Source organism: Gallinula chloropus, assembly GCF_964237585.1.
Source record: "Gallinula chloropus genome assembly, chromosome: 5".
Lineage (NCBI taxonomy): Eukaryota > Metazoa > Chordata > Aves > Gruiformes > Rallidae > Gallinula > Gallinula chloropus.
The window spans coordinates 50,079,430-50,107,396 of record NC_140090.1 but is presented as its reverse complement, the minus strand read 5'-3'; the positions used below and the strand labels follow the sequence as shown (position 1 = coordinate 50,107,396).

General features: G+C 51.8%; 1 protein-coding gene across 1 annotated transcript; it reads right to left on the bottom strand.

Annotated features, from left to right (window-relative positions):
* On the bottom strand, window positions 1-27,563 carry PAPSS2 (3'-phosphoadenosine 5'-phosphosulfate synthase 2). Its single transcript, XM_084265361.1, has 12 exons — window positions 27,525-27,563; window positions 12,391-12,496; window positions 10,028-10,263; window positions 9,164-9,302; window positions 8,782-8,900; window positions 8,540-8,653; window positions 7,862-7,973; window positions 4,329-4,534; window positions 3,285-3,420; window positions 2,254-2,522; window positions 1,463-1,692; window positions 1-973 (listed from the first exon to the last, which is right to left on the bottom strand). The coding sequence occupies exons 1-12, from the start codon at window positions 27,543-27,545 to the stop codon at window positions 832-834; spliced, it is 1,830 nt and encodes a 609-aa protein (XP_084121487.1). The 5' UTR covers window positions 27,546-27,563; the 3' UTR covers window positions 1-831.
* Between the last annotated feature and the right edge of the window lie 404 nt (window positions 27,564-27,967).

Here is a 27,967-nt window from a genome sequence, read left to right as displayed (position 1 = left end):
AGGAAAGGAGGATCTGACCCGGCCAGCTGGAGGGACACCCACAAAAGCAAGTGAGCAGCGTCCCCAGTTCTTGCTCGAGGCCCCGAGATTTTGCAGAGATCTCCCAGGCATTAAGGTGCCTCCCAGGACAGCTGCCCAGCTTTTGTTTGGACCAGAGGGGTCAAGCAGGAGGAAAGTGAGGAAGGAAAGTCGGCAACTGACTCGGCCGCAAGGAGCTGGTGAAGGTCGAGGCTGATTAAAAATATTCTTTTTATAAAAGGGCTTAAAAAAACCTCCCACTGTTTGATAGCAAAAGCTGTCTAAGGCACAAGCTGGAGAGCAGCGATGGGATCTGAGCACCGAGGACCTGTTTTCCTCTCCCAGCCTGGCAGCACCAACCGCTCCTGGCTTTGGTGGCTGCTCCTGCCTCTTCGGGCAGCACTGGGTGAGGGGTAGCAGAGAGGCACTTCTGCTCTGCTCCACACAGGCCCCAGGTACATCTTTACCCCAGTGCCAAGTCCCAGGGGCCAGTGCACAGCCTAGGCAGCACCAGAACGATGGAGCTGGCCTGGCTAGAGGCTGTGCTGGGCTTCCTGCAGCCATGCTCAGCTGGCAACGAAGGGCCTGCTGCCCTCCCCTTCCAGCTCCATGGGGACGCTCCCAGCAGCTTCAAGGGGAGAAGGTATTTGTCAAGGCTCGAAGTATTTCTGATTAGTACAACTCACTCTGACCCAGGTAGGAAAATTCTATGGTCAGAGCGCTGGAAATGCCAAGTAACTGATCTGTGTCATAGGGAATCAATCAATCATCGCTCACTCTTAATACAAGTATTTCTACGGAGGAGGAGTAGTGTTAATTCTTCTTCTCCAGCGACTGGTAGTACTCAGTTAGGACTTTCCAAGCTTTGGGGGCCATGAAACCGTCTGGTGGGTTTTCACCTTCGCGAGCAAGCTTCCTCATGCGTGTTCCTGAGATGAAGTCAAAATCGCCGTGCCTGCGCGGAACAGAGACGGGTGAGACCAGCACCACCAGCCAGTCGTGCCCAGCACAGCTCTCCTGACACACCAAGCGCGGCAGTGGGAACCTCCAGGCACTGGCGGCACCTGCCCACAGCTGCACGCCCAGGTTTACTATCGGCAGCTGTGGACTTCCTCTTTTGAGAGGAGCCAGAGTAGTACATGACACACTTCTCTAGCCGTGAGAGGCTGTGTTTCTCCTGCTACTCTGTCCCCTAAGGCAGTTTATATCCTCCCTGGAAGCTACCAAAGCACAGCTTTAGTTTCACACAACCCACCCCTGACCTGGCGTCAGCTTGTAGAGGGGAAGGCAGGCAGCTTTCACAGGATCCTCCCCCATTCCTCTCCTTCAGTGGAAGAACAGCTCCTTTTCCCACTCCCCTGGCAAGCCACAAGCCAGCCGGGATCACAAACCACCCGCGCTTGGGTAAGCCAAAGAAAAACAGCGATGCCGCGGCGTCCGTTACCTTTTCTGGTCATAAAAATCCATGGCCCTTTTCAACTTGTTGTAGGCAGCCACCCGGAAGGGTATGATTTCCACTGAGGTCAGGCCCGGTGCCATGCTGAGGACCTTCCCCCCCTGTGTGGGCTCATAGAGGTCTTTCTTGGTCTCAGGGTGAGGCATGCCTGCAGGGTCACGCCCCACAATGTAGAAATTGGCACCGGCAATCATGCGAGCGCGGCAGTGCCACTGCACCTGTGAGGGAGAGACACAAGGGGCACGACCTGAGGGCTGGGCACCAAACGAGCCACCTGCCCTGGAAGACATCCAGGCGTTCCACACGCAGGGTAGAAGGAGAGGCATCAGCAGCCATGCTGCAGTTTCTCATGGTGATTGGGCTGCCCAGACTCAGGTCCCACCGCATGGGCCTGATGCAACACCATGGTTCTCCTACAGACAGGTCTTGCAAAGCACTGGGGATGGGAACCGGTCTCATGCCAATCCGGCAGCAAGCAGAGGTGGCGGCGTCCTTTCTGGATGCCCACTGCTGCCCTCTCCTTCCTCCTGCAAGGGAGGTTCAACGCCTACCACTCTCATTCCACCAATTTAGGGAAACCACCAGGAGAAAACAAATCGGCATCCCTGCCCAACAGAAAAAGTCTGCAGCAGAAAGGTCTGTTTCTAGCCCCTTCTCCCCAGCTCTCCATGCAGACTGCCGGAGAGCGGGAGCCCGCGGAGTCAAGCTGCCGCAAGCAGCCGGCATCCACCCAGACATGCTTCCCCCTTGTCGCAGCCAGCAGCCAATGGCTCCGTTACCTCTGTGGGGCCAGCGTAGAGCATGGGAGAGGGGAAGATGGCAACGATGGTTGACTTGGGGTCCAGGACTTGCTCCTCCAGCACCGCCGCATGCTGCTTCATCCGCCACTCCAGTGGGACATCGTCATCTTTAGTCCATCCTCCCAGGGGGTGCAGGAGGAGCACGGGGTTTTTGTAACCCCTCTCCAAAAGCTGGCGCCGCGTGTCCTGCATGAGCAGGGCGTGCCCGTTGTGGACGGGGTTGCGCAGCTGAAATGCAAAGACAGCATCTAAAAGAGAAAGAGGCAGAGGGTCACAGGCCTGCGCTGACCATCAGATCTCCCTCCCTTCATGTTACACTTCCACACAGCCAGAAGGCAGGTACATTGTAAGCTGCATGTCACATCTTCCCACGAGCGAGACCTCGAATATCTTTGATGAGTGCTTCACAGACATTACAGAGCCCCTTTGTTGCTCTGCCAAGTCTACTTTCACTGCGCATCCTTCCTTTGGGGCTGATTTCAGTCCTGTCAGCTCTTCTACTATGCTTTTACATGCCACTGGTGTCACTTCCCCAACTCTGTGAGTGACCTGCCACCTCTCCAAGCTCCCTGGCACCTTCAGAAAGACCAGTGCTCTCTCCCCGGAGCGAGGGGAGGTGTCTGACACTGGTCAGCGTCTGGTGAGAGAAGATACCTGCCCCATGTGTGAAGGCCAAGCACGTCAGCACAGGGCTGTGCAGGAAGAGAGGCTCTGACCTGCGGGGGAGGACATGGGCAGGCCACCCAACGCTTTCCAGAGGCCTGCTGAGAATGCAGCCTGTCACAAGTACTGTTCTTAACCAAGGACTCAAATACCATTCTTAACTCAAATGCCACTCATTGTACAGCACCGACTGTGTCACTCCGACTGCTCACCCCACCCAAACAGTCCCATTTTGGGAGCAGCCAGAAGGAATTTTGCAAGTGCTGAGAGCTGAAGGTTGCACACATCTCCTGGTGCTGGGCAGGGCAAGAAGAGCCGTGCCACCAGCGCTAACCCAAGGTACTCACCAGCATTCATCTCCCTGAACTTCTTCTTGAGAGTGAGCGGTGTCAGGCGGTATTGGTCTAGCCCGTCGTTCCATTTGATCTTCTCCAGCACAAGGAGGTCTCCACCAACCAGCCAGTCTCCGCTCTCCATCACCATCTGTGAATTACGCACACGTGTATTATGGAGGGGACAGCAAAACACCTCCTCTTCCCTTTCCTCATCTCCTGTGATAAGCCTCAGGCCTGACTTCCCTTGTAGGGCAATGTCCCCTTCTTGTTCAGTGCAGCGAGGGCAGCAAACATTCGCAGGGTGACCATGCGAACCCAGTGCCACCCAGCTGGGGGTCTACAAGTTACAGCACAAGACCTTGCCCCACCTCATCGTTTCCTCTTTTCTCCTGGGAATGTGCAGGAGGAGTAATCCTGTTCCAAGATGAGCAGCCGCTGATGAATAACTGAAAGGGTTATTTTAAGGTAGGGGATAGAGAATTAATGTGGCCTTTGCCTTTTTAAGCAGGCACCTCGAGTCACTGGGCACAGCCCGGACCTCTGCCTTTCTGAGGGATGATGTTCTCTGTACAGCCAGAGGGGAAGCAGGAAGGGGGAAGCTGAAAAAATGCTGCCTGTTGGCTGCCTGTGCGACCCAGCCGAATTGAGGAGGGAAACACAGCTAAAAGGAGCGAGGAGTCTGCGAGCTGCAGCGTTAGCATTCGGTAGCATCACTGAAATCATCACGCTCCAAGGGCAGGAAAACCCTGGGGGCTAAGCTGGTGGTCATACCAAAGGCACGCTGGTGGAGGCGAGCGAATCAGAGGAGCAGCTCCTCAGCAGCGTGCTCACCTTCCCTTTCGCCCTGTGCTACGCAGCAAGCGTGGCATTAACATGCGAGCCTAAACTTCCAGTCCCGCTTGCTTGGGACACAATGGTTCCCAGTGAGGAGCTGGGTTTGGAGAGCAGACAGGACACCCACATCCCTCAAAACCTTGGAAAGGTTTGCTGCTCCAGCCCCTGCCTGCATCTCCCATCCTGGCCAAGTTTCCTGGAGCAGGAAGGGGACAAACCTACTTTGACATGTGGGTGCTTGGCGCAGGTGGTGCCCCAGATGCGGGCGCAGCGCTCCTCCTTCCTGTGCTCGAAGTACTCGGGTTTCCTCAGGATTGCCACCCTGCGTCCTTCGTAGCTGAGCGCCAGCGCCTCGCAGCCCTCCAGACGCTCCTTGTCCTCCGTGGAGATTGGCAACACGATGGGGATGCTCAGGTTAACCACACCGTCTGGCAAGAGAAGGAGGGAGATCTTAATGTCCTTGGGCACCGGTCTTGGGCACTGAGTCAATGGAGGCCTTCAGAGGCGCATGTTCTCCTTCTGGAGAGCCAAGTTTTCCAGGACTAGCTCCATCAGTCACCTAAATTTATTCCTTGCCCTGTTTCTCCCCCACAGTGCTGAACAGCAGCGATGTTAGCGGCATACGAAAGCTCCTTCTCCTTGGGCCAGAGATGTCTTACACAGCCCTGGAACATTTCATTACCTTCTGGCCCCTATCTCCGTGGAAAGGCTGGTTCATCTCCAGTTAGCATGCTGTAAAGTCTCTTTTGAAAAATTTAAATGGACTTGGAAAATGCGACCCTGGCTCCGGCTCACTGCTCCCTGGGGCATCTCACTCCCTGTGCCCCCCCTACCCCGAGCCGCCTCTTCCCTAGGGAAAACCCCATCGCGCTTCCCTGCGTGACCCGTGCTTTTTTCTGTCTCTCTCTCTATTGTTCCTCCTATTCCTCTGCCCCTCCTCAGAGCACATTTTCACTCAAGTTCTCTGGGCGTTCACAACAACTCCATATCTGCATGCATACCTTCTAATTTCAGCACTGCCTCTAAACCCCTCGAAGTCACATCAGTTTTATCCTCTCACTCCACTAAGGTCCCCCCCATTCCTCCTTGGATGTCCCCATATTAGCAAAGAAGAATCGGTCCCTCCCGTGGGTTTCCAATCACAGATGAGAAGGAACAAATCACTAATGCAACTCCTTCTGATCTGACCCAAATCATTTCACACCGTTGTGAGAGTCTTAATTTGAGGATTCCAACTCTGCTGTGGATTTTTAAGAACATCTTCATTGAAAGTGTTTGCATTTAGGGTTTGGTTTTTAATTCACAGCTGGGTATCATTCGCCTGTGGGACAGCGATTCCCAAGCACCTCAATGAATAATCATGTCTACAGTGCCAAGGGATCGCTATCAACTTCCTGATGTTAACCAGTGATCAGCCAAGGTGGCCAGCATGGAAAAAGCTGGATTATCAATGGTGCTGCAGCTGAGGGTTTCTATGCTCCATTTCTGATTGCAAAAAAAGAGTTAAGGGAAAAAAAAAATAAGGATAAAAATAAAAACCACCCCAGCAAAGGTAGTGAGGAAATCACGACTCTGATTACAAATCACAACTGGGATTCTTGTGAAGATCGGTTGGTGGTACATGGGGCGCATTATGCCACTTTGTAACCAGCTGAATCATGTCTGGCCTTAACAATTGTCTTCTTGGTTTTGGTAGATCTCCAAATATTCATTTATAGCAAAAATTAATGTGGATTGAAGCAATTTCCATACAACCCAAGAATAGTTATATACATACCAGCTACAGAGTGATTCCTCCCTGGGAGAACACAAACACAATTAAGATAATTAACACTCACAGACACCACTTACAGCAGCCAATCCGAGACCCAAAGTTGCTCATTTCAAACCTCCGGCAAGCGCCGCTGGCAGGGTGCCCGCTGGTGCAGCCACGGTGCTCACCAGTGCTGCTCCAGCCTCCCCAGCACTCAGCCACCCAACGCGGGTCACGCTGGCGGGGAGCGACGTACAACACCCACGCTTTGGCCGTCACCCAGCCCCAGCGTGTCACTGGTGTGGAGGGCCGAGCGCTGGAGGCTCTGCGGCACTCAAGCTGCTCTATGACAGCCACTTTTTTTTCCTGGTGGCTGTCATGCCCCTTCACAAAGTGCCTCATCCACACCCAACTGTTGGTAGTTTCAAGGTGGGATTTACTGCTCAAAGTCCAAGCAAGAGGAGCGCTAACTTGCACATGTCCACCAAAATGATTGCAGCCCTTCCAGGGACAGCTGGAGGGGCCAAAAACAGCACCCACACCTCAGTGCAAATGGGCTAGACCAACGACTCCAGAAAGACCAGCCTCAAACCTCTATTTGGCCACACTCTCTCCAGCCTTTGCACCATGAGATGGAAACCCTCCACCCTTCCCTAAAGCTCACACAAGCAAAGCAGGGATGTTCTCCTTCCTGTCCAGATGTTACCCTGCAGGCCTGACCATGCAGATGTTGAGTTTGGAGACCTTGGTGTAGGAAACATGGACTAAGGACTGATGCTGACACCCTCTACTGCAAAGACCTTGTTCTGGAGGGTTAATTCCCCACTAAAAGTGGGTATCCTGGGCTTTGCCTCCGACCCCGTGGCGCTCTACAAATCCTGACTGGAAGAATGTGCTCAGTGATGCCAACAGGTTTGGGAGAGTGCCCCAAAACCAAAGTGCTTGCTGAGAGGAGCCTCCAGCACAAAGTACGGAGCTCCAAAGCAATGTGGTCACTACTGGGTGCCTCTGCGACCTCGTCAGCCTCAACAGGCAGCACAAAGACCACAGACCAGGGTCTGGTAATGAGGACATGTGCTTTCAAAGGCTGTCTGCACACCAGGTGGGAGGTAAAAGGCTACAAAGTGTGTGAAAGCAGAAGCCCCCGCACAGACACTCCTCCAGTCCAAAGTGAGCAGCCCTGAGCTTTTCATCTGCTGTGCAGTGCCCAAATCTGGGTACCAGCAGCCGGCCGCTGCCCCGCACCACCACGGGATCTGCTGGAAAGATGGCAAGAGTCGATGGGACTCGCTTGGTAAGATCCCAAATCCCCAAGGACGGAGATCACAATCGGGTCTAGAGAGCCCAAAGTGAGAGGCCCGTGTGCGTGTGAAGTCACAGCGGCGGCACGGAAATATCTACCAACCCGGTCTGGGGTGCAGACAAGCACTGCCTCAATACTCCGCTTTTTCCAGCGACAAAGCATCTCTAATGTGTGGCTAATGGTGAGGTAACTCTGATTTCAAGTAAGGTAAGAAGGAAAACAGGTGGGGGAAAGTGAAATCAGGCTCTGCTCCTGTTTCAGAGGAACAGCCGCCTTTTCCCCCCTCCTCAAGCTCCGCCTGGCAGCCTCCCTGCTTACTTGGCTCTGGGTCTACATCTTTATTTACCCTGGTACAACCAAGCATGAAAAGAGCCGTGCAATGTCTGCCAAAATGCTTGGTCGGCACCGTGCGAGATGTCGAAGCTGTGAGCCAGGGCCCCAGCCACAGCACGGCACGCTGTCACCACCGGTACCCTCCAGTGCGTTTGGGAGCACAGCATCCTAACCCCCGCGCTCCCTTACGAGCCCCCGCATTCAACAAGCGAGAGAAGAAAGGAGGGTAACAGGGCCAAGCATCGAGCTCCTCCGTAGGGCCGCCTGCCGAGCTGCCGCAGGGTAAGCACCGCGTCCCGCAGGGTAAGCACCGCGTCCCGCGGCGGCTTGCGGGCCAGCCTTAACGCAACGCGTGGGGATTCGTACCATTCAGCAGGGTGCCAAAATGGATCACTTGCAAGTACTCTGCCTCGCGCATGAAGCCGGTCAGAGGAGTGGCCCAGCCTTCGCTCAGCACCTGCACCCACTGCAGATCCAGCTGCAAAACAAACCCAAACGGCACTCCTGTCACCAGGTCACGCTCAGAGGTTGCTTTTCCTTCCCTTCCACTGCGACAGCGCGCTCATTGGCTTTGCTTCAAACACAGCACGTTCATAAAGGGCGAGAGAGCCATGGGGGACTGGGTGGGGTTGGGTTTTTTAGGCCAGACTTGGTACTCTGGTGGCAGAACTGCTTTGCGGGGCTGCATGAGCACAACAAAGGAGACTGACAGCCCTGGCTTGCTACAGCACAGGGTGGGGACACGGCAGAAAATGGCTGAGGATCAGGACCATGCTTCATCTTGCCATAAATCACGGCCACAGAAAGGCATGGCTGTCAGAGGAAGAGACCCCTCTACCAACATCCCAGTCAAAACTTCTACCCTTCAAACAGCTGAGTAGTGACTGAATCATAGTATAGAATCATAGAACTATCAGGGCTGGAAAAGACCTCCAAGACCACCCAGTCCAATCATCCCCTTACCGTCTATATTACTCACTAAACCACATCCCTAAGTGCCTCATCCAGCCTTAATCACAGCACCACCTCCATGCACGATGATACCTGAGTGATCTCTACAGATGGCAGCAGCTCTGCTTCAGCTCGGGCACTCTCGAGTTTGTTTTCAGGTACAAACAGCTCAAGAACATCCTTAATCGAGCTGCGAGGCACGATGTTCTGAAAGAGAGACAAGACAGCAATTGTAAGTGACGTGCTGGGTTTTAGGGGAACACCACAAACTCAGGATCGGATCCAAAAGCAGCTTTACAAGCTGCTGGCAGCAGTAGCATAAAAATATGACCTACTTGTGTTTGGAGGAGCTCCACAACCTGCTGAATACATTCAGACACTGATGCGACGTTTGTTTTCAACACTAGTTCAGGAGATTCGGGCTTCTCGTATTCGGAGTCGATCCCCGTGAATCCTACAGGCAATTAAGCCAAGACTAAATTAATTCAATGTAGTAGTCAGTGCCCTAGAGCCAACAATGCTGTACAACCAACCAGTGAGCATTCAACCATACTGGGTCCTACAGGCAGCATTTGTGACAGCGAAATTAGGGGAACAGGATACTCTTGTGCACGACAAAGAGCCTCTAGCAACCCACCTCTATGTGCAGAGCCGCAATGACACGCAGCACAATGCTTTGGAAAGCAAAAGGCAAAGTAACAGCTTGCTCTTCCATACCTTTGATCTCGCCAGCTCTTGCCTTTTTGTACAGGCCCTTCACATCTCTGCTCTCACAGATGTTTAGAGGAGCATCCACGAAGAGTTCAAAGAAAGGAAGTCCAGCTGCCTCATGGATTTTCCGTGCATTTTGACGATCCTGTTAGAAGAGAGATGGGAAAATCGTGGGTCAGGATTGCAGCAAGCACCTGGGACGTGCCTGCATGACATGTCCTGGAATTCAACACATTCGTCTCTGCTCTAGGTTTATTAAATTTACACCAATTCTAAGAAGGGTTTTTATCTTCCTTACCCCTTTTTCTTTAAAGATACTTTTTTTTCTTTAAAAAAAAAAAGTAATCTACAACTTCTATCTGTTTTCAGCTTTTTCCACCCGAAACATCAAGATCTCTCTGTTAACGGGGACAGTGGAACTTTATTATGGGAATATAGTATCTCTGCCCTGTGTGGAGAAAAAGGAACTGCTTGCATCAGCCTGATAACGGCAGCCACCCAGCATTCTCAGGAAGCTGAAACCCACAGTCAGTTCTTCTTCAGACAGAGCGATGCCAGCACTACAACAGGCTACTGCTGCTACGTCTCTTTTCTGTCTCCTAACAGGTTGATAGTAGCAGTCTCTGTAGGGAGATTTGAAGCTTTTCCCGGCTTTTAATCCATTCGTAACACTGACTATATTCCAAGAGGCCAGGCCAAACTGCCCTCCAGGAATCTGGACAGACTGCATGCAGCTGTATCAGTGGTGTCTGACAAAAGAAGAGTTAAAAGGAGTATCTGCTGGCACACCTAGGGAAGCCCTCTACGGAAATTGCCCTTCCCTGAGAGCTCTCACGAGATCAAGGCTGCCCAGAGAAGAGAGGAGTTTACCTTTGCGAAAGGAGAAATGAAACTAGTTATGCAGACGAGCCCAGCGTCAGCAAACAGCCTGGCCACCTCCGCGATGCGGCGGATGTTCTCCTCGCGGTCCCCAGCCGAGAAACCCAGGTTTTTATTCAAGCCATGCCGAACATTATCACCGTCCAGGGAATAGCAGGGGATGCCATGAGAGACCAAGTACTCTTCCAGAGCAAAGCCAATGGTTGTCTTGCCAGCTCCAGAAAGGCCTGTTGGAGACAGAAAAGTGAGGTTCAAGTTTGAGGTCAGATGAGTGTAGGTTATGCCTTCATGTTTGAGGTTGGACATGACTTCTGTCAGAAGCTGCTTTAAGAAAGGAATGGGGCAGCAACATTGGGTTCATCTTTTTAGCCCCACAGTTACCACCACAGAGCCCTGGGCAACCCTCCTGAATGAAAGCAAGGCATTAAAGCCATGGGAAAAGCTGCTGTATCCCAACATCTGGACAGGTTCCACCCAGCAGCGTTGCAAAAGCACCTCTTGCCGGGCCACAGTGGGACAAGTAGGCACCAGTACGTAAGGGAAGCTAAAAAGGATGCTGTTGCCTGTAAGCCTTTCTACATCTTCCTCCTCCTGTTGCCCCCATGAACAGCCAACTGCTCTCCCAGACTGAACCCAAGGAGAGGTTCTTGTGACAGGTTGCAGCAGAAGTAATTGCCTCTCTGCACCTATGGACACCTCCTTCTGCAGGAGCACCACCCACTCATGCACATCTGTGTGACAGGAGCAGGATGGGTGTGTAGACCAAAGCACATCTTTGCTTGCGTGCATCTCCTGGAGTCACCAGGCACAATCCAAAGTGAGGTGGCTGCTTCCCATCCCAGCTCCATCTGAAAAACCAAAAATCACTTCCTACTGGCTGTGTCAGAAAGCAGTGAGTGCACCTGGAGTGCCAAACTCCTCCTCTCCCTTGGGTGGGGACCTGGGTGTTGAAAAGTCCTTGAGATGGAAGAGGACTTCAGGGGAGGTAACACCTCCAAACACCACACCTGTCTCAGGAAACATTTCGCCCTGAAGAATCTCCCAGGGAGATAGCATCATCTGCTCACCCCTTCTGGCACCCTTTGCATGACACCTACTATCGACCACTCATGGGGACAAGACCCTGAGCGAGGTGGACTTTTTGGCCCAATGCAGAATGTCCGTGTTTGCGCCGGAGAGGAAACCTGTCTGGGCAGAGGTAAGTCCTGCCGGCTGTGCCATCGGTTTTTGTTGTACACCAGGCTAACTGATAGCCCGTGAGCTGGCAGCATGCAGCATTCAAATGCCCTTCCCTCTAATCCATACAGGGCATGAAAAAACCCTTTATGATGGTCTCTCAAAGTTAAACTGACAGAAAGAGACCATCTCTTTCCTAGAATAATCAGCATCCAGAGAAGCTCAAACCTTTCAGACATGGGATTTCTGAGTGATATCTGAAAGAGAAGGAAACTGGAATTGCCTTTTGGCTTCAGAAACGATATTAAAGCAGATTAGGCCTTGGCCATCTTTTCGAAATTAAAGAGGACAACAAACCAGAAATGTCTTCTAATCCAGCACCTGGCACTTAAGCTGGTACGAAGGCAAATCAGAACAGCTTTACAAACCCTTCCAAGTATGTCTTTCAACATCTTCCGCAGTCAAAGAAAATCCAAATATTTAACAAGCGAAGAAACAACCAGACAAGCATCAAAAGATAGTCGCGTAAATATCAGTGGATCAAAAGACAGCCGCTGCCAGTTCCAGCAGCCCTTAATCCCCAAAGAATTCAGCAGAGAAAGGCAACACATCGGATGGCGTAAAAACAACGTCAAGAAGCCCGCATGGGCTGCGGGAGGAGTTGCTTCCAGCGCCACATGCTGCCTGGCAGCACTTGTGCCTCAGCCGAGGTGCTGCCTTGCTGTGCTGCTCCTGAGTTCTCCCCTAACACAGAAAGCTTCGGTGTCCCCATCAACTTCCCACCCACACAGAACAAAAACATCCGCACGCTGCCTGGGACAGCCCCAGGCATGTTTCACTGCCAAGGGCTGGCTGGGTCCAAGCCAAGGCTTCCTCAGCCACGCACTCAGGAACAACATGTGTGACCCCAAGGGCTCCTGATGTGTTCGAAGGAGCGCAGTAACAGCGGAGAAATCCATTCAGACGACATGCGCTCTGGGCCGCAGCTGCCAGGGACAGTCTCCTGCTGCACCAACACCACATGTCGGCGCTTCCCATGCATAAATGTTTTGCAATCCCCGGTTCACAAGGAATGGTGACGTCTCCTGCAGATCCCACATCCTCACCTCCAAGTCACACTCATGCACGCAAGGGGGTTTTGCACATGAAGCCGCACTTTCACGCTCAGATGAAAGTACCTGTCAGCCAAACCGTGCAGCCTCGAAATCCACCCCTGGTACCGACGACTTGTCCTCTCTTACTCCTGCTGACATGGTGGGCTTGGTAAACCACGTTGGTTGATCCCTGCTGCAAACAAAGCAGAACAACAAAGTTTTCATTACCTCGGTGCTCTCTCTACAACAGGGAAATTCAACTGGGTGTAAGGGAGACAAATGCGAATTCGTTGAAGATCTCCACGAGCCACCGCAGACAATTTTGGCAGCACCATACGTTGTAGGTGGGATTTCTGCCTGAGCTTATCATCTGAAGGCACTATTTGCCTCTGCTTGGATGGAGTCTGGTGGCAATGCCCTCGTGGCCACCGCTGCTGGCAGCGGCAGAAGGTGAAGTGCCTTGCCGCGGGAGTGCTGCCAGGTGACCGATACACCCATGGGTGGGCAGGGCTGGACACGGAGTCCGTGGAGATACGGGCGGCACACTCCCTGCTGCTTCGGCGTTTTACAACACAGGCAGACTCCTCTATTATTTTAATTGCGCTTGCAAAACAAAAGCGACCGAAGGTGCTAATTTACTTGCTGTGTTTAACACAACGCAGGGAATAATTAGAGCTGGAGCAAGAAACAGCGAGATAACAGGGCTGAGCCGAGCTGAGCAAGTCTGGGACCCATCCAGGGAAGACGGTAGGATGGGAGGCAGGGAAAACACCACTTCCCAGTGCAAACATGTGACCGGCAAGATGCTGAGCTGCAGACCTGAATTTTGGTACTTCCTAAGCAGGCAGAGCAGCCCCAGCCTCTCGGCTGAAAGAGCCGGCTCCAGCAACGGTACTTCAACAGAGGCTTTTGGTACATAAAATACCTGCAAGACCTTATTAATTGCACTGATTACGTTTCCAACTGAGGCAGCCAAAGGAAAAGCCTCAAGAAAGAGAGAGGATATAAATATTTTCTCCACAGCTGGATTGTGTGTGGCTGCAGGTTTATCTGTTCCCTATTATCAGTACAAGAGTGGGTCTGGGCTTTCCCGTGATTTACATTTCACTGTATAAATATTTCTAGGCCTGGAGTCGCAGGAGGGAAGTTATCTTCCATTTGTCCAAGAAAAAATAAATTGATAAGGGAAAAAAAAAAAAAAAAGAAAACGAAAGGTGAATGGGAGAGACAATAAAGTCGAAGGTCGCTGTTAAACACGCTGGCGAAATCGCCTGATTTCCACCCCCCCGCTTGCTGGGCCATGAACACCTTTGCATGATTCAGCAAAAGCACAAGTGCTCCTTGGAGGCTTGGTATTTTGTGGGTGATGTGGGAATGTGGGTGAGAATTACCCTGTATCAGAGGAGAGGAAGCACCCTCCTCTCCACACCTCTCTGTGCCACCGTTCCAAGAGGCCAGCATCGCAGCAGGGACCAATCTCCAAATCTCCCACCATGGAAATTTACAACTATGCTCCGGATTTCACACCCATTTTCAATCCAATTTCAGCAAAATGCTCCAAAATCATCCCCTGTACGGCTCCAGATTTGCCACCCGCACCTGCCTGTGCTGAAATACTACTCCGCTCCAGAGCATCTTACCTTACTGGTACAAAATGGCTGTGTCAAAAGTAAATAAATCATAATAATGGTGATAATGGACCTTCAAGGTCCACTCTTGGCAAGCCTCAATGTCAGCACCACAACCATGAGATGGCACTGCAAGAAGCTCTGGGAGGAAGAAGCAGCAGCTCCAGAGCTGGCCTGAGGTGACCCATTCCCACCCCATGCCTTTACCTCAATGTGAAGTCCTTGGGATAAGAGCATTTTCAGGGCTGTTGGCTCAGCCTTCCCCAGTGGTTTCAAGGGATAAAAACAATTATTTGAGGGGTTGGAGTGAAGGGCTGGACAAGATGCTGTCAGAAATGCAGAGCCCAAGTACCACAGCAAAACAAAACCCCAAAGTCTCCCTCACCTGGCCCCAAAAGCAAGTGAGCCCAACATACCCTGGTGACTCAGAAAAGCAACACTGGCTGAAGATTTGGGGGTTGGGTTTTGGTTTGGGGTTTTTTTTTGTTGTTGTTGCCAGGATTGTCAAAAGTCTGTTTGAACATTTTAAGCTTGCCAAAGGTGAGACTGCACCACCGTGCTTTCATTTTCACCCATCCCCAGGGCTTCAGGCTTCATCAGTGAGACTGAAATGAGCACACGCAGAATATCCAGCACCCAAAAATAATCCCTTCTCCCAAGACACACAGGGGTGTGCTTCTGTGTGTACTCTGGTCGAGCTCTAGCATTGCTCTGAAACTCGTGCCGCCTGGCTAAGGACCCTCACAGCAAGGCACGAGCGCCCAAACCCACCTTCCTGACAGCTCACCACCTCTCCCCGGCTGCGGCGCAACGCCTGCCCGGTGTTTACACGCTCCTCGGGCATAGTGCTCCATAAACCATCGAGCGGGTATTTTGCAACTTGTTTGCAAACCACAACAGACGAGGCTGAGACTTCTGCGTGGAGAAGTGAACCCACGTGCTCCCAACCTCCTTCATGCCCGCTGCATCAGGAGGAACTCCGGCCGCATGCCTGCCTTTGCAAAAGGTCTACGTGGATCTGTCCCGCGGGAGATAAACACTGATAACATCCGTGCCTGAGGAAGGTGCAGGAACATTCCTACCTGGGTGACGTCAGGAGATCATTATGTTAAAAGTACATGCCGCTGTGCCGTAAGCCTGCCCTGTGTGCAGGCATCTCAGAGCTTTTCTTTTTGCACGCTGGCGTCTTTTGAAGCTTGGGAAAGCATCTCTGAGAGTGCTTTTGCAATTCAGCAACACCACCAGACCTCTCCTACCTGCCAGGAGCTCTGGAGGGTACCAAATCCCCCTGATTTTTTTCTGCTAGGTTAAGAATCTTGCCAGAAAACTCTTCCTAACCCTGTTGCTGGCTATGCCAGAAGTGAAAGACAGTGGGAAACATGAGCACACGATGGATGGCCAGGCTGGCAGCTTGCTCAGCCGGGAATGGATTGTTCAGCAGGAAACACCAACTTCCCACATGAACATCCACCCACCAGCTGGGACACGGCTTGGGGAGCCAGAGCTGAAGACAGAGTGAAGGCACCACAAAAAATGAGCATCAGTGGCGCGAGAGCAAACCCTGGAGAGATCTCATCTAGAAGGGAAATACGCCATGGGACCACTGGGAGGTAAGCAGTGGGCATGGTCTGTCCCACTGATTTTAGTCTCGCAGTTTTAACCTGGCTGTCAGAAACCAAACATACTTAAGAGATAATCCAATCATCATCACAACACCCGCTTCCCTGATGGCTGGGCCCCACGGAGGGGACAACTTAGGGACACAGGTAAGCATTTCCTGCAGTAGATTAGATCAAAGAGATGACGTTTGGGAGAGGAACTTCTTACCTATAATTCAGCCCCAAGCAAGCCAATAAATGACCTGGCAGCGTCTCCAAAGGAAAGCCGGGCAGCCTCTGCCAGCCAGACGGTTAAGTAGGACACTGCCACACTCCCTCCCTTCTCTGAAAATCTGCTGTTCGGCCACATCTGCATGACCTCAGTGCTCAGCCCACCCAGGCTTACCTCATCCAGGAAACAAGAGAAAATATAAAGACATAGCTCCAAACTCTCTGCCAGGGCTGCAGCAGACCAAGAAGCTAAATCCTGGCTTTGCCTTCCCTCCTGCTGAACCTCTGCATGAGGCTGAAAAACTGGGAGACACCAAGACCTCAGGTGTCTTTAAGATCAGGTGTGACCAAGCCACCTTCCAAGTGTCTTTTCCAACAAGGTTTTTTGGCCAGTGCCTCGGTGGGACATGATGCTCCCCTGCTTTGTGAAACCAGGTTGCTCGCAGAGGCTCCTCCTGAATAAAGAGACAGGACCTCTGGGACAAGAGACTCCACCACAGCACAGACCTGTTGGAAGTCAGGAACCAGCATCTGCCGCTCTGAGAGCTGCTGCTTCTCAGTTCACAGCGTCTGAAAAGGTAGCATCAGCTCTTCCAGAGGTATTTGGCCCTAACAGAAAATGCACTACAGGAACATCACTTCCCTAAATTTCTGTCGCAATGAATTACATTTTGCTGTCTTCCACTAGAAATCCAAGTACATATCAACTATGGACCCTAGGAGACAAGGCAGCAGCTCCTCCTGCCTCCACGCACCCATTTCTTTTGCCAGTATCTCCATGGCTGCATGGAGACCAGGGCAAGAACTAAGCACAAGTGCCACATGCCTCAGCCAAGGGGTGGAAAGAAGAAAGAGGGACCAGAGCTGAGCAGGCCAGGACATACAGGAGATCCCCTAAGTGCATACAACACCCCCAGGCCAGCCCTTGCTCAGCCATGCAGGAGGGCACTGCAGGAGGAAAGATCTGTCATCAGAAAGCAGCGCTGGTCATTGTGAAGTCTGGTAAGTTCTACAACAATGTCCTCATCGTGCCCTCAGTTCCTCTCCACGGCTGTGGGAGCACCTCTGCTTGCTGTAGCTGGCACGGGCAGAGTGCTGGAAGGGGTCCAAGAGCCAAAGCTCGTGGCAGGCTGCAGCAACATCCCGCTTCGGAGAGGGCCTCCCTCCTGAAAACACAGCAACGGACCAGCCTGAGTATGATGCCAGCAGAGAAAGGCTCTGGAGAGCCATGCTATTACAGGCACGTTACTCACACCCCGGCTCGCTGCAAAGGGCTGGCCTCCTACGGACAAGGTTAGCATCCAGCTGGCAGCACTCACCACAGCCCCAGGGAAACCCCGACCCAACAGCGAGGGCAGGGACAGGGCTCCCCCAGCTGTGATTTTATTTATAGGGTTATCACACATCATTAGGAACGGGATTCTTTTGGGTTTGAGGTTTTTTTTCCGGTTAAGCACTTAGTACCCGCCCTATTTTGGTACTGCAGCCTGGCCATCTTCCCCAGAGGAAGGGGGAAGAAAAAGAAAAAGGAAAAAAAAAAAGAAAAGAGAGGCTTTCAAAATATTTTCAGCTGCTCGCCTTGGGAAATGGTACAGCAGACTTTTAAAATTATAAAATGATCAAGCAGGCTTTCAAGTTTGAAGTGAAACACTTCTTCAAGCCTCCAGAGACTGATCTAACTGAAAATCCCCTCCCAAATCCTATCATCTCATCAAAAATAAAGCCTTTTGTCCTGTCAGCTGGATTCGGTGCATGGAAATTAAGTTTACGGTTTTTTTTTCCTTAAAATTTGTTATTTCTACCAGGGCAATTCCCATGTCAGCTCTTGCAAATGGGTGAGCTGATGTCATTGAGGAGATAAAGTGTCCCATCAGCAACACTGGTGGGGCGTGGTGGCGGTGGGGAAACCTTCTGTAAAGGAGTCACTTGCTACAGAAAAGCAAAACTCTCCTACTCAAAAGAAAAGGAGGAAGAGAGGGAAGATGGGGGATTTTCTCCTGGAAGCAAACGATGGAGAAACCTCGGAATCTCTTAAGTCCTGAGCTAGCTCTGCTAAGCCTAAACTGATAGACCTTCCCAAACTTGAGCTCGATTCATTGACCGGGCTTAGGCGGGAAGCGCCTCTAAAACAGTTCCACTCTTTCCCAGGGAAAAACCCCACCAAAAAATGGAGTTACCCTGGAAATTTTGCCCATTTCACTCCCACGGGATCTCACCACCACGATGCAGAGCCTGGCTCACAGGTCCTGATGGGGAAGTGGGACTTCTCAGGCGCCCAAAGCACTACTGTACCACCCACCTTCCTACTCCCTGCACTGTGCCTGCATGCAGGACACGTCTCCCCTCCCACCACCCATCCATGAGCAGAAGTGAAGTTGTCTTTTCTTTTTTAGACTCAGCTGAGTGACACAGCGATGTGCCACCAAATACCCCGCAGAGGTAGTGGGGCCGGGGTGCCAGCACTCCCTCGCCATGCTGAACTGGGCTCCCTTTCTTCATTCAGATTCAGTCACAGCAGACCTCACTTGCTCCTTGGCACCCTCCGCCTTTGACGCTTGTTCCTTTTGGCATCACTACCTCAGCCCCTTGGTCCCTGCCAGGAACGTAACACAGAAGATCTTAAGGAGACCAGCACAGACATCCCAGCTACCCGAAACAAGCAGTCTTTCAGCTTGGAGACAGACAGTCAGAGGTGCCAAGCATCGCTAACACACGAGGTTTTTCAAGGTGGTGTTAGCTAAAGGGCTTTTTTTCTTAACCCACAGGAATTTTGGCGCTCTTAGTGAGACCTTATTTTTGACTGCAGCTGAAATATTTTCCCCTTGGTACAAATGTGTGTCTTTTGGATTGCCACAATCAAGTTTTATACAAGCCTGGCAAAAAACAAAAACCACCCCAAAACCCCCCAAAACCAAACCAGCCCAAAAAAGCAACAGAACCAGGCTCCAGCCACTCTGCAAGCCGGACACTGATTTCTAGGCTGCTCGACTTTAACCCAGCACGCTGAGCATTAAAACCCACCTCTCTGAAGGCCCCCAGACCAGGGGTCTCTTAATCTCCAAATTCAGTGATGCCACCACTCCGATTTCCTCAACGCAGGAATGCTAGCTCGCACTCCTGTATTTTAAGGAGCAATTTGCAAGGCCAGGACAGATGTTATATAAAAATGCCCCAAGCCCCACAGTCTTCCCGTCTTCATTCCAGAAATCACAAGGGACAGCTGCATGGGCAACAAGGATTTGGCAAACAAAGCGTCTTGTCAGCCGCTGACAAAAGAAGAATTCGAACAAGAAATCCTTCCAGGGTTGCCCTATTTTGTGTGTGTGTGTGTATGTTCAGAGCAGTTCTGCTAAATAACCTCCCCTAAATGATCCCATTTCAGCAGTTTGGCTCACGCTCATTTTGCAAACAATGGGTTTGACACTGCAGAAGGAGAACTGCTTCACTCTGGCTCGTGCCAAGGCTGCGGGACCACCAGCAATGCGAAAGCCGGTTATGTTGCAAAAAGGGGGAACATCAGTGATGTTCTTGCTGCAACACCAACCAAACCTGTGGACTGAACACCCATAGCAAGTGATGGAACACCTCTAACCTCTGTGAAAACCAAGAAGAAGGGAAATACCTGACCAGAAGGTAGGTGACTAGTTAAAAAACACAGAGACAGCATAGCCCAGTGATGTCTGTGGCCAAACCCAGCGCAGGGCCATGACCAACAGCCAGCTGAGCTGCTTTGCACAGCGCGATGACGTCTGCGTGAAGAACACTGCTGAGTAAGAAAGCAGAACCTCCTTCCACCACCCAGGCTAGCGCAGATGCACAAAGCTCCAAACAATACTGGGGGGGGGGCAAGACACCTGTTTTTAATGCACCCAATCCTATCCCTCTCAGGAAAGAAATCCTGGACCTTTGGAGAAGCTCTAGTGGGTTTTTTTTCCATAAGCTATGAAGAATCTGCATTTCAAGCAGCTTCATCGTGTTTTAAAATAAAAATATTTCCATCAAAGAACTCATCCTCTTGCATGACTTCTCCTCTACAGGACACACTGCATCATTCGGTGCCCAGGGTGGACCTGAAGTCTCAAACCTAGCATCTTGAACCTCATGTGCTTGACTTTGATGGTCCGTGGTTGCCAGCAGGCACGGGAGATCTCTCCCACCTCTTCTGGTATTCTGGTCTGCTATTTTTAAGGTTTGTGAGGTGCAAAAGGAGCAGCAAGAATGACTGTGAGGAAACTCGGCCAGAACCATCATGCAGGACATGGTTAAATGGGGGAACTCCGCTGGACAGGCCAAAAGTTCACTCAGCTGGGAAAAATTATTAAGCTGAATTCACGGAAGGAAAGTTCATCAAGGACCATCAGGAAGAAAGGCACAGCCTCTGCGATCTCAAGTCGTAAACCAATAGAAGCTGGGACAATGCACTGTGACATCCCAGCCAAAATCCTCCCTGGTCCTTGCTCTCAGCTGCTGTCGGAAACGACAGACAGCGCCAAACTGACCTTGGCCTCGCTCGGTGCCTCCTCAGCTCCCTCGGTGTTCCTTTTGGCTGAAGGCAGGGATGCTTTCACTGTCATACCACCCTCCTGTCCTGATTTTGGCAGGGATAGAGTTAATTCCCTGCCTCGCAGCTGGTGTGGTGCTGCAGTTTGGATGCAGCATGAGAATATTTAACACCAGCCAAGGACTTTTCAGCTTCTCACACCGTCCTGCCAGCAGGAAGGCGGGGATGCCCAAGAAGCCGGGAGGGGACACGGCCAGGACCAGGACCCAGACTGGCCACTGGACATTCCACACCATACGGCGTCACACTCCGGATATAGCTGGGGGTTGGCCAGGAGGCAGAGCAGCTCAAGAACTAGCCAAGTATCGGCTTCGGGTGGTGAGAAATTGTGCCATGCATCACTGGTGCTGTGTATTATTATCATGCTTCACCTTCCCCTTCCTTTCTGTACCTACCAAACTGTCTCTATCTCAACCCACGGGTTTTATCATTTTTTCCTTTTTCGATTCTCTCCCACATCCTCTGGGGGGACGGGAAAGAGCGAACGGCTGCCTGGTTGTCTTAGCGGCCGGCCAGGTTAAACCACAACACCTACACAGTGAGCTGCATCAGCCAAGTCCAAGGGGAGGACTCAAGATCCGAGATGCCAGGGTGAAGGTTTCCTGCCCATACAAGCTTTTCATTACGTGAGCACTTATGGGGTTACCTAGACCCTTGCCTAAATCAGCACCAAGAACTCTTTACTCTTCTTGAACAAGTGGCTACGCAGCATTTCCCCCACCCCTCCCTAAACCAGGTGTGGGCACAGGTCTTAGTCCTCACGTGCTACTCAAAGGCTGCTTGAAGGACAGTTCCACATTTTTCTTGGGGATTATTGTTACTTGGACACTCAAAAGTTCACGCAAACTCCCAGGATCTCCCTGAGGGAGTATGTTTTACCGACATAGAAGGGTAGCGGAGAGCGAGGCAAACAACAGCTGAAGATGTGAGCTCCTGCAGTACTTAAGCCCTATAAAACCTACATGTTTGAGGACCAGCTCCCCCAAACCTCAGGCTGCTCCCCCGAGTTTGATGCTCCTCACATTCAGCCCCGTGGTCTCAGACCAGTTTTGCAAAGATGGGAACAGCTGCGATGAGCTGCCCCAGCCATGGCTGAGGTGTCTCATCCAGCATCGTGCCCAGCATCCCTGACAGAGGCAACCACGCAACAGCAGTCACCTCCTACAAATGAGGGCTTCTCCTCTATTCCCACAGCCGTGCAACCAAACAACATTCCCACCAGAAGGGCTGGGCAGGCCTGAAAAATGACCTCCTGCCTGACACCACAATGGAAAGCTGAAGAACAGTTTGATATTGAAGAAAACATTTTGTACTGCCAGGGAGGCCACAAAGACCTCGAGGTCAGAAAGTCTTGGAAATGTAGGTACAAGTGGTCATTTTCTAGTGATGCATGAAAAAGCTCATCTCAATAAATCCAAACTGCTGCATGTATAGAGAAGCCACGTTACAAAGAATTAACTTTAAAAAAAAAAAAGGGCTTCTTTCCCAAGTCCTGCTCTCCAGACAGGCCAACACAGCTTGGCACCCGCCCAGCAGATAAAACTTTCAACACACATAGTTGTAATAGAGCCAAGCTGAAAGTAAATGAAAAAAGGATCAGTCTGCGAGGGACAGGAGGCAGCACTAGCAGTGACCTCCCAGACCTAAGGCGAAATCCTAACTTCCCAGTGTCCCATTTTGTGACGCACATCCACGCCAAATACCCTGACGGGGCTTTTCTGCATCCCTCCTTGTGTTAATGATACACCCCAAGCAAATTTTGACTTAGGAATGATTAAGCTGTGAGCCCATTAAGGAACTATTTCTCACTTTCTACAGCTGTGATTCAGAGCTAAATCAGAGATAATCATTACTCACCTCACTCACAGTAATAGCAAATTAACGAGCAGTAACTCAAAATTACATGGCATTTCTCTTAATGGACTTCTGAGATACCAAAGTGTACAAGCACTGTGACCAAAGTGCAAGTTCAAGGCAGGGCACATCGTTAGGAGTGCTCACAAGGGCCCTGCGTGCCACTTATCTTTTGTGGGGGCATACAGTGGCAAGTTTATCTACAACACCTGGCTTCAGGCAGGTGAGGCCTTTTCGTTTTTAAAGGCTAGTCAAAAGTCAGGTTCCAGGATCAACATCAGCCCGATAACAAAAAAACCAAGAAACAAACAAAGAAATAAGCGCAAGTATGTCCTTACTTCTCTTGAAAACATTCCAGAAAAACAAAATCCCTGTGGCCTACATCTCAGCTGCAGCTGCAGCACACATGTCTGGGTAGCGTGGGGTCTTCAAAAATCATTTGCTGCCTCGCTGAAAGCCTCTTGCTGCCCAAAGAGAGCATGGATGGAAACCTATGCCTGAGTTACAGGTTTTGGTGGAGATTTGTAATGGGCCATGACTTCATCAGTGCAACCCCAAAACCAGAGGAGGCTAGAGTCTGTATTTACCCTGGGTAAGGGTAAATACCCAGCAGGACAGGGAACAGCATGCCAGCTCCGAGCTGGAGAAGTTACAGCTGGGCTTAGGTGCCCTGGCCAGCACCCCAGATGGCACCCACCACGCCGACCCCCACCACTGGCAGTGGTGCTCAGCTGTGCTCCTCCAAATGAGGCCCCTGGGAGATGAAGACAAACCCCAAAGAGCCACTGGTTCTGTTGGGAAAACAAAAGATGAACCTCTGAGCACACCTGCCAGGACCAGGCCTGACCCACCTCCTCTCCCTGCAGAGGGAAGGGTTGTTCAGGCAGAAACCACCTGGCCCAGCAGAAAAACCCTTCCACTTTTCCATGGGCACATCCTTCTGCGGACCTGGGAGATGGTCTGTCCACATAGCCTCCTGGAAAACATGCTCTGCTGCTCCCGCTGCCACAGTACTACCCAGGGACACCAGGCATGCCTTCCCATAGCTGAGGAAGGCCCACCAAGCTTGCAGCTTCTGGAGCTGGACCAAACCAAGCTGGTTATTTCATTCCCCATGCCCTGGGGTGCTCAGTCTTCCAGAACCATGGAAAGAAAGAGGCATTCATATTTAGGAGCCTGAACCTTTCTCTGCCTCTTTGTCCCCAAGACTCCCCAACCTGGCCATCCCCGCTCTTGCAGCGCAGAGTACAGTTAATAAACACGGGTCTGGCACAGCAGTGGCCCCAGAAAACAGCGCGAGCTAACGAAACAGCAAGGCAGGGGCAAACAGGCTGGAAAGGTAACCTTTCCATAGCTAAGGATGGACTTCAAAAGAAACTGGGAGGGAAGGGGAAAGAGGTATAGGAAACCAGGTCAGTTGAGATAACGGTGTATTGAAACAGTGCATCTGCTGCCCTTCCAGCGATCACCGAAGAAAGGTAAAGCAACGAAAGCAGTGCAAAACACACCAAGAAATAAGCCCACAATGAGCAGCTAGAAAACAATCACCCTTTACTGTCACGGTGCAATGAGTTAGGTGCTGCGTTTCACAGAATAAATCACAGCTGTGAACACAAGACACCTGAATCACCGGATAAAACATCGGTCTTGGGTAACCTGACCCAGACCAAGGCACACCAGTGTCTGAAATGAGGGCACTGCTCCCCGCTGCGCTGTCACCCATGCAAGTGTCACGGTGATGCGGTGCCCAGAATGGCTTTGAAATTAAAGATGATGATCCATAAAGATCTTTTGGTCCATATAGTAAAGAATAAGCATGCAGGGAGGTGAGCACACGCTTTGGGGTTTTCTTAATAAGCCTTTTATTTCCCCTCATGTTGTGGCTGAACTGATAAAGCTGCACACATGTTACAGCACTGCCTGTGGTATCACTCAGTCCATCTGAACTCTGCCCCGCGGCTGCTGATTTTCAGCGTGAGAGTGTTTTTAGGCAAAGAAACTAAGCCTCTTCTTATTTCCTCTGGGCTGCCATCTGATCCTGTGGGGTTTTTCCTTCTCTTTAAATAAATGTAAAGAAAATAAAACCACCCCAAAACCTGACTTACTGTTACATGTCAGCTTATCTTCAAACAAACCACGCGATTTGCAGCTGTGCACGTAAGCCCTACACAAACAAACCCGAACTATCAGAAGTTACAGCTTTGTGATCCGCTGGCCTACAGAGCATCCCAGTGCCGACAAGGCATGCCATATGCCACACCATTCTGTTTCCTGGGAACACTGCGACAAGCCCAGGCAGATGACAAAGCTGTATCACTTACCCAGAAAAAGGCGGTTTCAGCACCAGTCCCTGGTTCTCACTTCTGGACATCCAAAGAGGGGCTCACTGAAAGCAGCCAGCGAGGACGGCGTTTTTGAACGCCTCAAACTCATGATAGAACACCGAGCTGCGCTTTCCACACAAGCCACACAGCCAATCACCCCGGCAAGGGACCAGCCCTCCAGCCCTTCCAGTGCAAGGGTTGGGTTTGGGCATCGTGGCAAGCTTGTTTCCTTGGAGCACACACTACATCATCATCTGTATCGTCCTGCTCCTGCTCGTTAGGAGAACGCTGCTGGGAGGGGAGAGGTAACGAGCTGCGGAAATGCCGGCGATGCCAGAGTCTTTGGGAGAACAAGCAGCTACTTCGATGGGGCTAAATGCCGCGCTGTGCCCGCACAATAAACAAGGGCAGTCCCACAGTTCCACGACACTCACCGCAATGGCTTTATGGAGTGCTTACTCCCAAGAGCATGATTTCACCAGCTGGGGCACACAGGAGGTCTGTGTCGGGAACATTAAGTCTTTAAGGTCATCGTTAAAGACCGTTTTTCTCCTCAAAAAGCCAGTCCTGAAACTGGGCAGAAAGAACTGCTTTCTGTCAATGAGGTCTGGGAGCATAAGGACACTGCCCAGCACGTAGAGGACTTTGCGCCTCTTGCAATGTCATGAGCAGAAATGAAGGCAGCATCTCCGTACTAACCAGCCAGAGACAGACTGCTACACATCTAGTCTTGGGTCTTTGGAAGAACTAAGGTTCCTTGTTCCTTTTTAAAGGCATGTGCAGAAGTAAAAAAGAGTTTTCTTTGTACCTTCCTATAAACTTCAATTAATAAGCAGGTATGCAATTAAAACATCCTCAAGCTAGCCTCAAACCCCAGAGAGTGTTCAGGTTGAATTTAGGCTTTAAATCCTGGAAATGATTCAATTTCTGAAATGAGAAGCATAGTCAAATAGCACAGCCAGTCCACCTTGCAACAACCAGTACTACTGCGCAGTTCAAATGCTGACAGCTACTCAACATTGCCTCTGAAACCCATTTCTGACACATTCTCGGACAGTGAAGATCGCTGGAAACATCCAGCCTCTTTGTGAGGCTTTGTGCCTTGTCTATGGGAAAAAGATTAACACATCACCCATGCCATGAATAAGTGGTAAAACCTGAGATTTTATTAGTAATAAGGATTTTTATCAAAGATTCAGGCTGTTAGGAGAATGAAAAGTGGGGATTAAGTAAGGGGCAAGAGAATGACAAACTGCCTTACTAACAGGGATCTCAGCAGGGCAAATCGTTCCGTGCATCCCTTCTTCATTTTCCAATGGACCCACCTTGGCTGTTACAGCTAGAAAAGGTGTCAAGAAAAAAAATGCCTCCATATTAAAACTCCTCTGCAGCAACAGCATTTAGGCTGGTAGTTGCCAGACCACATCATGCTGCTGCTGCCTGTTCCTTCATTAGGCAAAATCTCTGATATGCTCCTGATGCCTCAACCTTCCTGAACCATGTTACCTGTGTAACTACACCGAGACCGAATGCCATCGTCCGCGTGAGTGTGCAAATAATTGTGCGATCAAGGGACCCGTATCACAAGGAAACACCATGTCCCATACCTTTATACTGACTTGAGATGGTCAAAATTTAGGAGCTGCTTGAGACCGTGTTAGGAGCGAGAACTTCACCTACACTGTGTGCAACACATCTCCCTGGTGACAGACCGGGCGGATCGCTGATGGGATATCATCGCTGTTTCATCATAATTACAAAAAACTCCTGCAATTAGCAAAATCATGCTTTTTCTCATTCTATCGCTTACCTGGCAGATAAGCACATGAAAATACACTTACAACTGTCAACCAGACAGCATTTGTTTTGACAGTCACAGTGCGAAGGTCAGCCACAATCTTGCTTATAAAGGTCATTTTTCCAGCTGAGGGTGGAGGCAAAGGAGAGGGATTATTCTGGAAGTTCAGTATTGCCTCTCTCCTGTCACAGCAATAAACAAAACTCCCATACACGGCTCACATCTTACACCTCCCCTCCCTGAAATAATCCCTGAACCACAGGTTTTCACGTTTCCAAGAACACCCTGCCGCACAGGCGAGCTTTGTTCCACGCGGTTTGGGTTGCATTCCTACCCAGACAGATAACCAGTGTGTTCAGAATGCATCCAATGCATCTGAAAAAAATTATGACAAGGTAAAAAAGGGAGTAACAAACTAAAAGAAGAAAACTATCCTAAACCAACCAGCAAAAGCAACCTGAGAGACTTCTTCTGGTTCTGATTTAAGACCTGGAAAATGTATGTGCAGCTGGAGGGACCCAGACCTCGCATCCCAAGAACAAGAAGTAAGGGAGGGCAGCTGGTTGGCGGAAAAGCCTTCCTTGGCCGTGGCTGCAATGCAGAGCTTTCATTTCTATCTGAGCTTTGCTCCGGCTATTACTATTTTTGCCTCTGCTGTTCGGGTTTTTGTTAACAAACCCGGCGCTGGATGCCGACGCCCGGTTTCCCCCCGGGGTGCACCCCAACAGGCGCGAGCGGGGCGAGGGGCGAGCCCAGCCCTGCTGCGGGACCGACCTTCGCGCTCGCCGGGGAGGCTGCGGGCTGGGAAGCCGGTAGCTCCCGGCACGGCGGCTCGGGACGAGAGCATCTGTGCGGGCGGAGGGATGCGGGACTCACCCGCCGGGCAGCCCGGCCCTCGCCCACGCGTTCGCAACAACGCGGACCGACTCCCGGAGGGAGCGTCCGCCCTCCGCGCGGGGATGGGTTAACGTCCCACTATCAAGCCACGGCAGAGACTCCGCTGGTCCCGGTACCCGGTAGAAGGCGCCCCGCGGCCGCCGGCACGAACCCCGGAGCCACCGGAGCCCACGTCTCCGTACGGCTGCCTGCCTCGGTGCCACCGACACTCCAACCGCCCGCCCCGCCCGCCGGGAAAGCGGCGATGCCGGCACCCAGGGAGCGCGTTTCCTCAGGGAGCTGGACGCGGCCCCGACCCCGCCCGCCAGCCCCGCAGCGCGGCCCTACCGTCTGCTGTCGGCTCGACATGGTGACGGGCGGCGCGGCCGAGCCGGGCCGGGCCGGGGCTATAAGGGCTCGGCGACACGTAGCGCGGCCCTTGGGCCGGCCCCTCTTGCCCTGTGCCCGCCCCCGCCACCTCCTCCTCCGCCCCGGCCCGCAGCGAAGGGAGGCCGGCAACCCCCGGGCGGGGTGGGCGCGGCGCCCGCCCCAGAGAGGGACGCTGAGGGAAAGGGCGCCGGGCCGGGACGAGGCGGCCCTCAGGGCTGAGGGGGCAACGCGCAGCCTTTGACCCTCTCCGCCAGGCGAGCCTGAGGTTCCCGCACGGCTCGGGGCAAGCCGGCTGCCTGTCGAGCTGCCCTCGGGGCTGCCGACACGGGGGCGGCTGGTCCCGCTGCGCCCCTGAGGCAGAAACCACAATACTGGGGGAGGACGGGTCCTGCTCCCGGCGT

Bases quoted from the DNA above. Each gene is read 5' to 3' on its own strand.
- PAPSS2 (XM_084265361.1), bottom strand. From the start codon at position 27,545: ATGTCGAGCCGACAGCAGACG. The intron at 3,421-4,328 runs GTAGGTTTGTCC...CGTAATTCACAG, and splicing joins CCAAGCACCCACATGTCAAA to ATGGTGATGGAGAGCGGAGA. The intron at 1,693-2,253 runs GTAACGGAGCCA...TCTCCCTCACAG, and splicing joins TCTACGCTGGCCCCACAGAG to GTGCAGTGGCACTGCCGCGC.